Below are 12121 nucleotides of genomic sequence, written 5' to 3' on the forward strand. Positions count from 1 at the left end.
AGGTCGGAGGGGCCATCTCTGCTCCTGGACAGGTTGAACCACACTGCAATGATCCTGTCCTTGGCGGGAGGGGGACTTGGGCATGTCCTTCAGTAGCCAGGGAGGGGACTGGCACTTCTCCCTTCTCCACATAAACTGAGCTGCTCACTCTGGGAGATTTCTAAATTTGAGGAGGAATGTGAGTTTCTGGATCTGGTTTCCATGAGCGCTGCGAGCGAAAGACTCACACCTCCACTCCCAGGATTAGAAAGAAGCAACAATTTAATATAATACTCAAACGGAGCATTTACCATTGACAACAAAATATGGCCCCGCCAAATAGGGAAATAGGTGCTGGGGAAAAGGGGGGAGGGAGAAGAGGGGTTGGTGCCTTCCCTCGTGGCCAACGGGACCCCAAGAAACAGATCACAAAGTTCTCCTCATCAGAATCAGGGGAGGTGGCCCTGTGCACCCTGAGTGTCAATGCTGTGTCCCCGCTGTAGCTCAGCTGGTCTCAGGAGGGTCATCAACCACCACCACTGGGCCCTTGGTGGAGGGTCTGGTGTCTGGAGAAAGAGAGGCATTTCCTGAGCCGCCTGCCCTGGAAACACAGTGCACACCCCATCCCGGTCCCCACTGCGCTCTGTGCTCCAGCCCTGTGCTCAGTGCTCAGTCAGCCAACAGCACCCCATCTGTCCCTGACACAGGGGCTGATATTTAGCGTCACCCACTTCACAGAGGAGGAAACCAATCCCAGGAACGTGAGTGCAACTGCCCAGGACAGGACTGCTCAGCAGTGGAGCTGGAACCCAGGGCCAGCTGTCTGCCTCCCCAGGCCCACACTCAGCCTGAATTTTTCCTGAGCCCATGGATTCAGCCACTGCCGGTCTAGACACTCACTCTGCCCTGAGCGGTCCTTCTTGTGTTTGAAGAAGAGTCGAATCTTTCTGACCCAGTGGTATCGGGGCTCCAGCTGGCAGGACAGGCTGTAGCTACAGGACAGAGCGGAGCTGGGAGCTCTCAGGAGCCACACATCACATGTGCATCCTGCAGCCTGCCAGCAGCTGGAGTCGAAGGACCCCAGGGGTCGCCATGCAACCAGATCTGAGGCTGACCATGGAGCCATGGCCATGGGCTCTGGAGCTGGTCAGCATAGAGAGTCTGCCCTGCCCTCCCCCAACTCATGACCCGACTCACCTCTCCTCCTCGCTCAGGGGCTCCACGGCCTGGAACCAGGCCCCAAAGTGCTCGTCGGGCTGCACGGTGTACAGATTTGCAGCCTCCTGGAGCAGCTCGATCTCCTCCATCAGTTTGAATTGCTAGGACAGAGCAAGCACAGGATGCTTACAGGGCCTGAGTGGGGGACCCTGCAGGGCTCGTGGAGGGGCTGAGGAAGGGGGCAAGGGGCCAGTCTGGGGCCTTTGCCCACTTGGGAACCCTCCCTCCCTGCTATTCCAGTCAGGACTTGCCTGCTCTCACACTTGGCCCAAAATAGCTCCTCCTCCAGGAAGGAGTCTTTGATGCCAGCCCTTCCCCCACCCACCAATGCCATAGGATCCCTAGCTCTGTATATCGAACTGTGCAAATAAATGTTCCACCCTGGGGATTGGGCCAGAGGGGGTGCTGCCCACTGCTGGGGGGTCTCTGATTTCCAACCCCCACCCTCCCCACCGGGAGGCCACAGCCGCTCACCTCATTCCATTTCCGACAGTTGAGCACATTGCCCTGGAAAGCAGACAGCCGCAGTCCATCAGAAACAGCCCCCTTGGCCAGCACTAGCCCCCGTCCACACCTCTTGCAATGCTGCACTACTGCCAGTGGGCAGGCCCATCCAGAGCCCAGACTTGGACCTGGGCCAGTCTCTGGGCTCCAGAGCAGGGGGCACAGAGCAACTGAGGCAAGAGACCTTGTAACCCAACCCTCTCTGATGACACGTGGGGAGACTCAGGCCTCAGGCAGGAAGAGACAGCTCAGCCACTGATGTGCTTCCTGACTGGGAGGGGCCCGACTTCTCTTCCCTCACTGGCAGGTCCAGAGGGAGACGCTGAATCCAGCTCAGACACCACCTCCTGCGGCCACACAGTCAGGCAGCTCTGAGCCTCAGCAGCCCAGGGAACCTGGACAGTGGCTTATGCAGAGCCTGAATCACCCACTGGGGAGATGGGCCTGACACCCCAACTCCCACACGAGGCTGGAGGCCCTGCTGAGAGGACCTTTGCCAAATGCAGAGAGCTCAGGGCTCAGGACAGGACTGTCTCCTCCCCAACCTCAGGAGCCTGAGCCCCTGGAGCCACCTCCGGGCTCACTCACCTCCACATAATCCTCCATTGTAGCATCCAGCAGCTCCAGGGAACAGAAGAACGTCACCAGGGAGGGGACGACACCCTGTGCCGCCATCAGGATGGGCATGGTGATGAGCTCCCGCTCTCAGGTGCCCCCATGAACCTTCCCCTGAAACCCTTCAGCCCAGCCTCCTGCCCACCCCACGCTCCCACACAGAGCAGCCTAGGATCCTCAGGACACCCCAACACACACAATTCCCTCCCCCGCTCCCCTCCAGGAACACCAAACTCCATCAGTCAAGTCCCAGGGATGGCTGTTGGCCCCTCCCAGGGGCAGTGGCCCCTGCCCTTCCCCACCCCAAATCTGCCCTGCTGCCAGCCCTTCCAGGCCTCCTCCTGCTCACTGCCACTGCAGGCCCGTCATGCTTGGCAGCCACAGCAGATTCGCCTGAGGAGGAAGGCCCCTCTTCTGAGGGAGGTCTCCAGCTGGGAGGGGGAGCCCCCTCTCCTCTGACTCCTACACCCCTCGCCCACAGTCACCCTCTCCTGCTGCTGCTGCCTCTCCTGGGCTCCCTGGCGGGCCCTCTCTGCAGTCTTTAACACAGAGGTCGCCTCCTGTTGGGGCCAAAGACAGGGTCAGTGTGCCCATACTCCCCTCCGCACGTCCCCCAAGGCCCCTGATCTCAGACCCTGGCCATCGGCTCCAGTCCCCTGCTGCCTCTGCTCCACCAAACTGCAGGGTGCTCTGATTCTAGACCAGTCCCAGCTCCAGGACTCAGTCCTATGTGACCTTGGGCCTGCCCAGGCCTCCCTGGCCCTCTTTCCTCAGCTGAAAAGTGTGAGGAGAAAGTCACCTGCTTCCAGGAGTCTCCTGAGGACTCAGAGTCATCTGTGTGTCATCACTGCTCTCCCCTCACCTCTCGAGGAGGAGCCGGCACAAATCTCCTTGCGTTCCTGTCCTCCCTTGGATGGTAGCACCCCGCTGGGAGGCCTGCGCCGCTGATCATCTCCCTCCACTTCCCAGAGGAGGAGACGGAGGCCCCCAGAGGGGCAGTGACTGGCTCAAGGACCCACTGGGAGAGGCTGCTCCCCGTGCCAGCTACAGGCCCTGTCCCCGCTGCCTTCACCCCAGCCCTGGCTCCAAATCTGACCAAGGCCCCGACCTCTGGACTCCAGGGTTGCGTCCAGACCCCAGCTGAACAGACAGGGAGGGGGAGGGCAGGTTGTCTTGGGGGACCTGGCCGAGTGTCCCCGGCCTACCCCACCCTCACAGGGCTCTCTGACCTCCAGCCTGGGCCGAGCCTTGCCATAGCCTCACCTCCTAGGATCCCCTCGGGATGTTCCCCTCCCCCCTCCTTCTGGCCTCCTTCCAGATCTCCAGCCTCCAGGTTACCTGCACTAGCAGCTCCCTGCTCACGCGTTTCTCTCTCCTGACCCACTTCTTCCAGGTTCGAGAACTCTCCCTGCAGGGTGGGGAAAGAAAGCAAGCAAGCAAGCAAGAAAAACTGTGGCATGCTTGAAGGCAAGTCCCATTTGTTTGAGAACCCAGCAGATCCAAACTGCCTGGGGCCTGGATGAGGGATTTCACTGGGGTGTTCTGAGCTCTGGGTCCCCATGGGACTGTGGAGGGGGCCTCTCCTCTTGTCCCTTGGGGCCTCCATTCCCAGATGTCCCAAACAGATCTCCTTGGAACAGTGTTGGTTTCAGCTGCATAGAGGCTTCTGTTGCTGCAAAGGAAACACCTGAGAATCTCCACCTGGGCTCAAGCCAGGATCTGGTCTGGAAGGAAATGAATCCCTGGGATGGAACTGCTGGCCTAAGGGCGCTGAGAGACTCAGAGACCCAGCACCCAGGTCAGTCCCTGTGCCCGGCGTTCGCTGCCTCCCAGGTGGTCTCAGCTGACTTTGGGGGACATGCCAGCCCAAATCAGGTTGCCTGGGCCACCTCACCCTCATGGTGCTTGGCTGGAGAGCAGACCACCCACTACCCACCTGGAAACTTGTTCCCAGGTGTCTTGGAGACGGGCAATGGCAGGGCTCTGCAGGGCAGAAAGGATTGTGTGGAGGGAACAGAAGTTCCCGAGGGCTCGGCACTCCTGGGGAAGCGAAGAGATGGAGCCGTGAGGGGGAGCTGAAGCTCTGCTGCCTCTGGTTTCTGTCACTTCACGGACTTCTCCTGTCCTGGAGGAGACAGATGCCCAGGGAAGCCAGGGAGGGCACACCTGCCACCCGATGAGTAACACTGCTCACAAGGAATTGAGCTTGTCCCCACTGGGACCTCAAGTCAAGGTCAACGTGGCCCTGGCATGAGGGTCAAGGAACAGTCCAGGGACTAAGACCCCAGACTTCAATCCTGAGAGCTGAGAAACAAGAGGCAATTCCCATGCATCCAGACAGGGCGTGCCAAGGCTTACCTCAGCCACCCTGATCCACAGCTCAACCACCCTGGCCGTGTCCTGCGCTGTCATGCTCGCGTCCCCAAGGCAGGTGACGAGGATGCAATTGGCCACGGTGTTGTCGTGCATCACAGTGTCATGGACGGTGGGTGCCAGGGACTCGCGTTCCCTGTTGTCGCGCTCAGACCAGATGGAGCCGAGGCAGTGGGTGGGCACCAACGTCTTGAACAGCTCCTGCAGAAGATGCGGAGTGTCACCCGGTCCTGCCGCACCCCAGCTCAGCATCCACAGTCCCCCATAGGCCCAGCAGGGTGAGATCAGAACTGGAGCTCAGGAAGCAGAGCATGTGGCCTGAGGCTTGTGGGAGTCCCTGGGTTTTGTCTGTGTCCACTGAATGCACCCAGTCCAGGATGACCCCGGATTCAGGAAAGGAGGGGAAGGGAGGGGACATTTGCTCCCAGCCCCGTCTCACTTCCTCCAAGCTCCAGAAGGCAGCCCACACATGCCCACCAGAAGGGCCATCATCGACCCATCCCAGTGCCCCTCGGGTCCCACTCCCCATTCCCATGCACATTCCCCCTGAGGCAGGGACAACCCCCAGCTTTGTTTGACTGTCTCCACTGGAGTCAATACACATCACCTTCCTGATAAGTGCTGAGGCTGTCCCGGCCACCTGCGCAGATGGGGGATCCACCCAAGGACCTGGCAGCACTTCAGTGAGTGCCCATCCCCCACCAAAGGGCCAGACTGCCCACCTTCCACTCTCTCCCACCTCATTCATCGGCACAGCCACCCTGTACAGCAGGTGCTGAGTGTCCGTCTCTACTGTCCCCTGTTCGCTAGGGGACAGCGAAGGCTTGGGGAGAAAGAAATCTGCCCAGGTCACAGTGTTGATAAGGGAGGGAGCAGGGATTTGGACCCAGATCATCGGAATCCGAGCAGGGAATGGCAGGTGTGGGGCTGCTCATGGCACCGGGAAGGCAGGGGCCACCCGCCCAGTGAGCTCCTCTGCTCACTGCAGCCATCCTCGTCAGCTGCTCTGCCACCAGCTGGGGAGGGAAGTCCAAGATGTTAGGCTTCTCCTCCCGCAGCTGGTCCTCGGTGGTCACGGCCCAGGGGCAGCTGGGCTCTGGGGCTGCCTTTACTGGTGGCCCTTGCTCTGGTCCTGGAGTGGCTGACTCAGGGGCTGCTGGCTCCAGCTCTACCACACGTGGTGAGACTGCAGGTGCAGCTGGCTCCAGCCCGGGGGCTGGCACTGGCTCTGGCTCTGGAAGTGGCAGGAGCTTTGGAGCTGGCTCTAGAGCAGGATAAAGAGAAAGTTTCATGCACACACCTGACAGTTTCTGTGCCTTTCCAAAGATAGAAAGGACTCCACTGCCTCTAAGGGAATGCTAGCCCGTGAACCTCAACACAGTCTTCCCAGACTGCAGTCCCCTCACCTTTCCATTCAGCCTCAATGGCCTTGAGATGCTCCAGGTGGCCTGGCAGAAGGTAGGCATGGCCCTCCACGTCGGAGCCACCAAAGCTGACGTGCAGAGTGGCCAGCTGCAGGGTCCAACAGGGAAACCACAGGGGCTCCCTGCAATCCTGCCCTTGGCCCAGCCAGGTTCCCAGCAGGAAATAGATAGCACTGCAGGGAGGCAGATGGGCCAGAGAGTCAGTGGCCTGGCCTTTCCTTAAACACCGGCCTCCCAAGGCAATCTTGTTAGCATCTGCGCACCTGTGCCAGACCCTCCCCCTCCAGAGGAGGGCCCCATCCCAGCCCTGAGCCCTGGCTGGCTGACCTGGCTGTGGCAGGCCTGCTCATCCAGCAGGCTGAACACAGAGTCTGTGAGAGTCTCTTGTTCCCACTGACATTCTCCTCCCCAAGGGTCTGGACAAAGCCCACTCAAGCCCTCCATGTATGTGGGCCACTGGAATGAAGACTCCAGCAGATTTGGGAGCAGCTTGCTCACACACCTCCTACTATGGACCTGGCGGTGGTGCTCACAAGGTGTGGATGTGGAGAAAGGGAGGCAGGAGGAGTTGGGACTCTGCTGGGAGTGGGTCTCTAGGGGACAACGCAGCCCAGCCTCCCTTCCAATTCTTAAGGGGCCTGGGACCCATGCTCAGCTCTCTTTGAGTCCAGTCCTGCTGGAGTGGAAGCCACCAGAAGTCAGCCCTCCCATGGGAATCAAAAGATGGGTGAGAAGCAGGGTTCTCCCAGGCCTGACCCAGCCACAGCCTCCATCCTCGCCCCGCACGCTGTTTGCTAGAGACAGGAGGCCCTTCTTCTCGACCCAAAGACCACTCACTTTGGGAGGTGGTCCTGTCCTCCAGCATCCCGCACGCAATGGGCCAAGCTGCCTCCATGTGTCCCAAAGGGGATGAGGGCATCGCCCGGGATGGAGGGTAGATGGGACCTGTGAATGATGTCAAGTGTGACTGTCTGACTCTCAGAATAGAGGGGAGGCCCAGGGAGGATGTCTGCTTCATTCACTGAGTGACACTTAGTGTGTCCAGAAGTCCTGCTCAGAGTAGGTCCTTCATAGACATTGTTGAATGACCTCCAACCAGAACCATCCCAGGTGTCTGAGTGGGCCTGTGGCCCCTCTGTGACCCTAGAGATCCCTAAGTGGCTACACCAAGGACAAGCACCAGGCCCAGCTGGATGGCATCTCAAACTCTTTGACAGGGTGCTCTCCAGGTGCTTTTCCAAACTCAAAAAGCCACAAGCCAGTGAAGGGAGAGGTGAAGTGAAGACTACTTTCCATGGGGGACAGAGAAATAATCACCACCAGCAACCACAGCATGGCCCACCACCCTCTCTGCAGAGCCGGGCACCAGGGAAGCACCTGGATGGCTGATGCCATTCATCCCTGGGAGAAGCCTAGCAAGTTCATCCTCTCTCACCCCACATTTCAGAGGAGCCAACTCAGGCTCAGAGAGATGTAGTGACATTCCCAAGGCAAGACACACAGCTGGCAGTGGGCAGAGTCACCACTGTCCTGAGGAGGAGGCAGGCAGTCACCTGGGAAAAGGCTGGTCCAGGACCTGGTGGGAAGTGCTGGAGCCTGAGTAGCTGTAGAGGGAGTTGATGACACTGCAGAGGACTCTGCTGGGGAAGGCTGGCAGCACAGACTCTGAGAGCCTCTGCATCATGCCTGCCTGGAGGGCCCGCATCCTGCAGGCCTCAGTTACAGACAGAGTGGACTCATCTTCACGCTGGGTGGGATGAGGAGGACACAGGGTCAGGGCCAACACTGCGAACCACCAGCATTATCGAGGTCTGCAGCTGACCCAGGACCTCCTAGCCCCTCCCAGACATGTGCGACAGGAGACACAGGAGCTCCCACACTCAGCAAGGTTCTGGGCTCTCAAAGTACAATCTGACTTTGGTCCTGCGAAGGATTCCACATTGATCTCCCTCGAGGCCATTTGCTTGCTGAGGGACAACAGACCTCCCTCTGTGAAGAGCACCAGCCCAGGGAGTCCTCAACAGACACCCCCTCTCTAGAGAGGAGAACAGAGGCTTAGGTATGCCAGGTAGCTTCTCTAGGTCATGTGGGTCAGAACTGAGAGCTGCCCAAAGTGAGGGCTGAGGGCCAGCCCCTCTAACTGCCTGAGGCTTCATTGGGCCCCAACCTGGAGGGAAATGTTATGTGGCCACCCCACCCCGCCCCGGTCTGGAAACAGTGTACAAGGCAGTGACACACTCTGAGAATCCCTTTGACTTCCAAAACACGCTGATGGTTATTTCTCTTACATTAAAGGGAGTTTGGAGACCCTCGTTATCGAGGTTGCATGTTCCAAAAAAGGCAAAATTCAAAGATACTCAGGGCCTAGTGGGAAGTGACAACGTTTTCTCTAATCTTCCTAGGAAAATGCAAAGAGTGCCCTCCTATCCTCCTATGCAGCTGGTGGGGAGGAGCAGAAGTCCAGATTCCTTTGGGACTGTGGGACACTCATGGGGGACAGCCCTGTTAGGGTCCCAGGAGATGGGCAGTTTGAGGTTGGATTCTGGGCCTGCCCTGGTCATCTCAGGGGCCTGGGTGGGAAGACCCCTCCGTGCCCACTCTCACCTCAGAGCAGCCCTGGTTATTGATGATGGTGCGGTGCAGTTGGCCCCTGTCCAGGGAGATGGAGTACCCGAAGCCATCTGCCAGCTCTTTGACCACCTCCTGCGTGCAGCTCTGCAAAGACAGTGCCCGAGAGCCGTGCCGGGATGTCTCAGGCACCTGCCTCGACTTGGCCACAGGAGGAAACCCCAGCAGGGATCAGGTACCCAGCAGTGTCTGTGTAGAACTCCAGCCAGGAGGGAATGAGATGACCCCTGGAGGGCTCTGGACTGACATATGCATAGAGGAGCTTGGTCCCAAGCACCCACTCTCCCATCCTGCTAGCCAACACCTAGGCTGGGAACACGATGCACTGCCAGGCTTCCAACACCCAGCAAAGGGCTCCTGCCTAGGATGAGTGCCCCCTCAGCCCCGCCGTCCCTCACTCCACTCCCCCCGGACACACAAGGAGGCTCAGAGGGGTGTGGGGTTGGGATTCCATTGTGGCCTAAGGAGGTTGGCCTGCCCTGTGTTACCTGAGGGCTCCTCTTGCCAAATGGCCAGAGGTGGTGCAGGTGAGGGCCAAGCCAATGTGTGTAGCAACTGAAAAGGCTCTGTTTCTTGGCTTTCCTGAAGCCACAGCCTCGACAAGTCAGGAGACAACAGCAGAGCATCCTGCTCTCTTGAGTGTCTCTACTCAAGTGAGCTCAATAGGAGGCTATGTCTAGAATGTGGGCGCCTGGAGACCAGTGTGCTAAGTTCTGTTAGGGTCTGTCACCAAGGAAGTGAGGTCACTTCCTCAAGGTTCCCTTACCTGGGCCCCTTCCTTCAATCACACCCACCCAAAACCCCTCTGGGATCTTGGCTGCTCACCCTCCTTGCCCATGTCATCACCAGAATTGTACACAAATAGCCAGCACAGAGCCCCACACAGGACCTTGAGATGGAACCAGGTTTCCAGCTTGAGGAAGCTGAGTTCAGCTGAGTTCACGCCTCTCTTTCCCTAGAAGCTCTGTGTCCTGGAAACACCATTGTGCCTCGCAAGGCCTCCTCAATCCTTCAACCTGCACGATAGGGACGAGGCCAGAAATAGCTCCCTCAGGAAGTCCTCAGCTGCAGAAGAGACAGTAGTGACAACACCTGTTGTCTGGTTTCACTTGTGTCTGATGCACACACTTAGAGATGAAAGAATGACAAGAAGGGGTGGGCTATCGTGTGGAGTACCCCTTAAAACAGGCCTGTGTCACAGCTTTTGGGCCTTGAGCAACTCCCTGCCCCTCTGGGCCTCATTTACACATCTGCACCTTTAACGGGTTGAAATTAGAGGAAATTCAGATATTGCCAGTCACTGGCATGAAAGATTCCACGGTCTCCTGTTTCCCTTAGAGTCGGAACCAAGTGCCTCATGTCGGCCTATGTGGAGGGCAGCCTCCACCACGGCTCCCGGTGCTCACTGTCTCCTGCTGTGCACATCCTTGTGGAACCGCACAGTCATTAGGAAGTGACTTCTGAATAGAATGCAGCCAAGGAGTTGGGATGGTACACAACCCAGGGTTAAGAACAAAAAACCTGGCCCTTCCTTCTTACTCATTGTCTTTAGCCCCCTCCTTCTTTCCCTCCTCCTGTTTCCATCTCTCTCTCTCTCTCTGCCTCTTATATCTCTGGAACTGGGGGAGCAAGTGCACATGTGTTCAATTTCCCTATGTAGAGGCTCCATAGGAGAGAATGGAGGAAATGATCGGCCAACAGACAGGCAGGAACTCAGGCTTTCCGTCCAAACAAACCCTGTCAACATGCATGTGAGTGAACTTGGGAGCACATGGTCCCCGAGTCGAGCCGCAATAGAGATGCAGCCCAAGCTTCACAGAGAACTTGAGGCAGAGGCACCCAGCTAAGCCGTGCCCCATTCCTGGCACACACACTTTGTGAGAGCTTAAGGATTTGTACTTTCTAGGGGCACGGTCTTAGAGCAATGTCGTCAGAGAGTGACAGGAAAAAGCAGTCTGCCAGTCCTGCCACCCGTCCCTGCCGTACCCCCATCTCCCCTCCTCTCTCTTCTCAGGATCCTTCCAGCCACACCGCCACCTTTCTGACCTTCTCTGCTCAGACTCCTTTCTTCCTGTGAGTCTCTGCACCAGCAGTGGCTTCTCCCTGACACTCAAACTGTTCCCAGACACAGGCAGGCATGCCTCACATCTGTCACTCTGCTCACAGCAAATGTTACTCCTCTGAGGCCTTTCAGGGCCTCCCAGGCACAGTCTCCAACGTCACAGATCTCACATCTGCACAGTCACCTCATGATTTTCTCCTTCTTGGTCTCTTTTGGATAAAGTGAGTCCATGAAGCAGGGCATTCTGCTTGGCAGACGCAGAGGCAGCTTCTTCCGGTGCCCTCAGGAACATGACTGTCTCTTCTGGGTTGAATGTTTCCCCTCACAAGTCCATTCTGAATGGAAACTGTCATTTCACCTCTTTCCTGGGTCTGGTTTCTTCTAAGAACACAGGGAGCCATCCCTTCTCCCTGGAATGCTGCTCCAGCCCCTACACCCACAGCCAGAAAATTAGCGCCCAGCTTCAAACACCACCAATCCTGAAGTCAGTTCCTGCTGAGGCCTCCCATCCATTCTGTAATTCCATGGTAATGGCTGAGGTCACCTTTCCCCTGAGACTCAGCTCCCAGCCTTCCGTTGGCTTCTTAGAGGAACAGTGGGATTTCCCAGAAGCACTCCCAGCCTGGGCAAGAAAGGCTTTGAAATGTTCTCTATGTATTTTCCAGGACATGGGACATGAGGAGAAGTCATTTTGGTGTGTATGTGCAACAGTTTTGATGCAAAAAGTATCTTTTTCAGACAGAGATCAAAGAATGGGGCTACTGGGTGTAACAAGAAAATGGATATGCTGAGCCATCGTCTTCATGGTGTGAAGTCTTAGAGAGCAAAGAACATGCTTAAGAGCAGAGAATATGAAGACAATATCTTATGTTCAAATTCCAGCTCAATCACTTCCTAGATACGGTAGCGGGCAAGTTACTCACCTCATCAGTGCCTCAGTTTCCTCATCTGGTGTCGGCAAGAATGATAAGTGTACCTAATTTGTAAGGACATGGAGAGTATTAAAGGAGTTAATGTTTGAAAACTGTTTGCAACACCTAGCACCTTAAAAGCACTGTACCTATCCATTATAAATGAAATGGAAACATTCTTCTGATGCTATCTTTTTACTCCAGAAGGGAGACTAGTGCCTGGATGGATGTAGACAGCACTCCCTGAGACAGGATGAATCGAAGAATGAACAACACTGTTGAAGGCATTTCCAATGGCACATCCGCCTCCTTATGGACATTCTCTAGCAGAATCACACCCAAGCATCCCTCCTCTCTCCTGCATCATATTCTGGGATTCTATCCAGAAATCATGGGGGCTTCTTGCA

General features: G+C 57.0%; 1 protein-coding gene across 37 annotated transcripts in view; it reads right to left on the reverse strand.

The window, feature by feature from the left end:
- Nucleotides 1-243: 243 nt before the first annotated feature.
- The window catches only part of LOC139046586 (ral guanine nucleotide dissociation stimulator-like), a 36706-nt gene continuing 24828 nt past the window's right edge, over nt 244-12121 (reverse strand). For 8 of the 37 annotated variants that reach the window (XM_070520285.1, XM_070520291.1, XM_070520290.1 and 5 more), the window contains 15 exons: nt 11727-11779; nt 10788-11618; nt 8718-8828; nt 7667-7860; nt 6951-7058; nt 6096-6286; nt 4675-4890; nt 4253-4356; nt 3655-3988; nt 3179-3277; nt 2290-2364; nt 1672-1704; nt 1177-1298; nt 880-971; nt 244-545 (listed from right to left, as the gene is read on the reverse strand). In XM_070520285.1, coding sequence (XP_070376386.1) covers nt 484-545; nt 880-971; nt 1177-1298; nt 1672-1704; nt 2290-2364; nt 3179-3277; nt 3655-3988; nt 4253-4356; nt 4675-4890; nt 6096-6286; nt 6951-7032 — 1410 coding nt within the window. In that variant the 5' untranslated portion in view covers nt 7033-7058; nt 7667-7860; nt 8718-8828; nt 10788-11618; nt 11727-11779 and the 3' untranslated portion in view covers nt 244-483. Of the gene's footprint in view, nt 546-879; nt 972-1176; nt 1299-1671; nt 1705-2289; nt 2365-2403; nt 3278-3654; nt 3989-4252; nt 4442-4674; nt 4891-5428; nt 5954-6095; nt 6287-6950; nt 7059-7666; nt 7861-8717; nt 8829-9566; nt 9807-10787; nt 11639-11726; nt 11780-12121 lie in introns of those variants that run through there. The other 29 variants (XR_011506779.1, XR_011506776.1, XR_011506777.1 and 26 more) reach the window with 25 other exon arrangements.

The sequence above is a fragment of the Equus asinus genome, chromosome 11, assembly GCF_041296235.1.
Source record: "Equus asinus isolate D_3611 breed Donkey chromosome 11, EquAss-T2T_v2, whole genome shotgun sequence".
Classification (NCBI taxonomy): domain Eukaryota; kingdom Metazoa; phylum Chordata; class Mammalia; order Perissodactyla; family Equidae; genus Equus; species Equus asinus.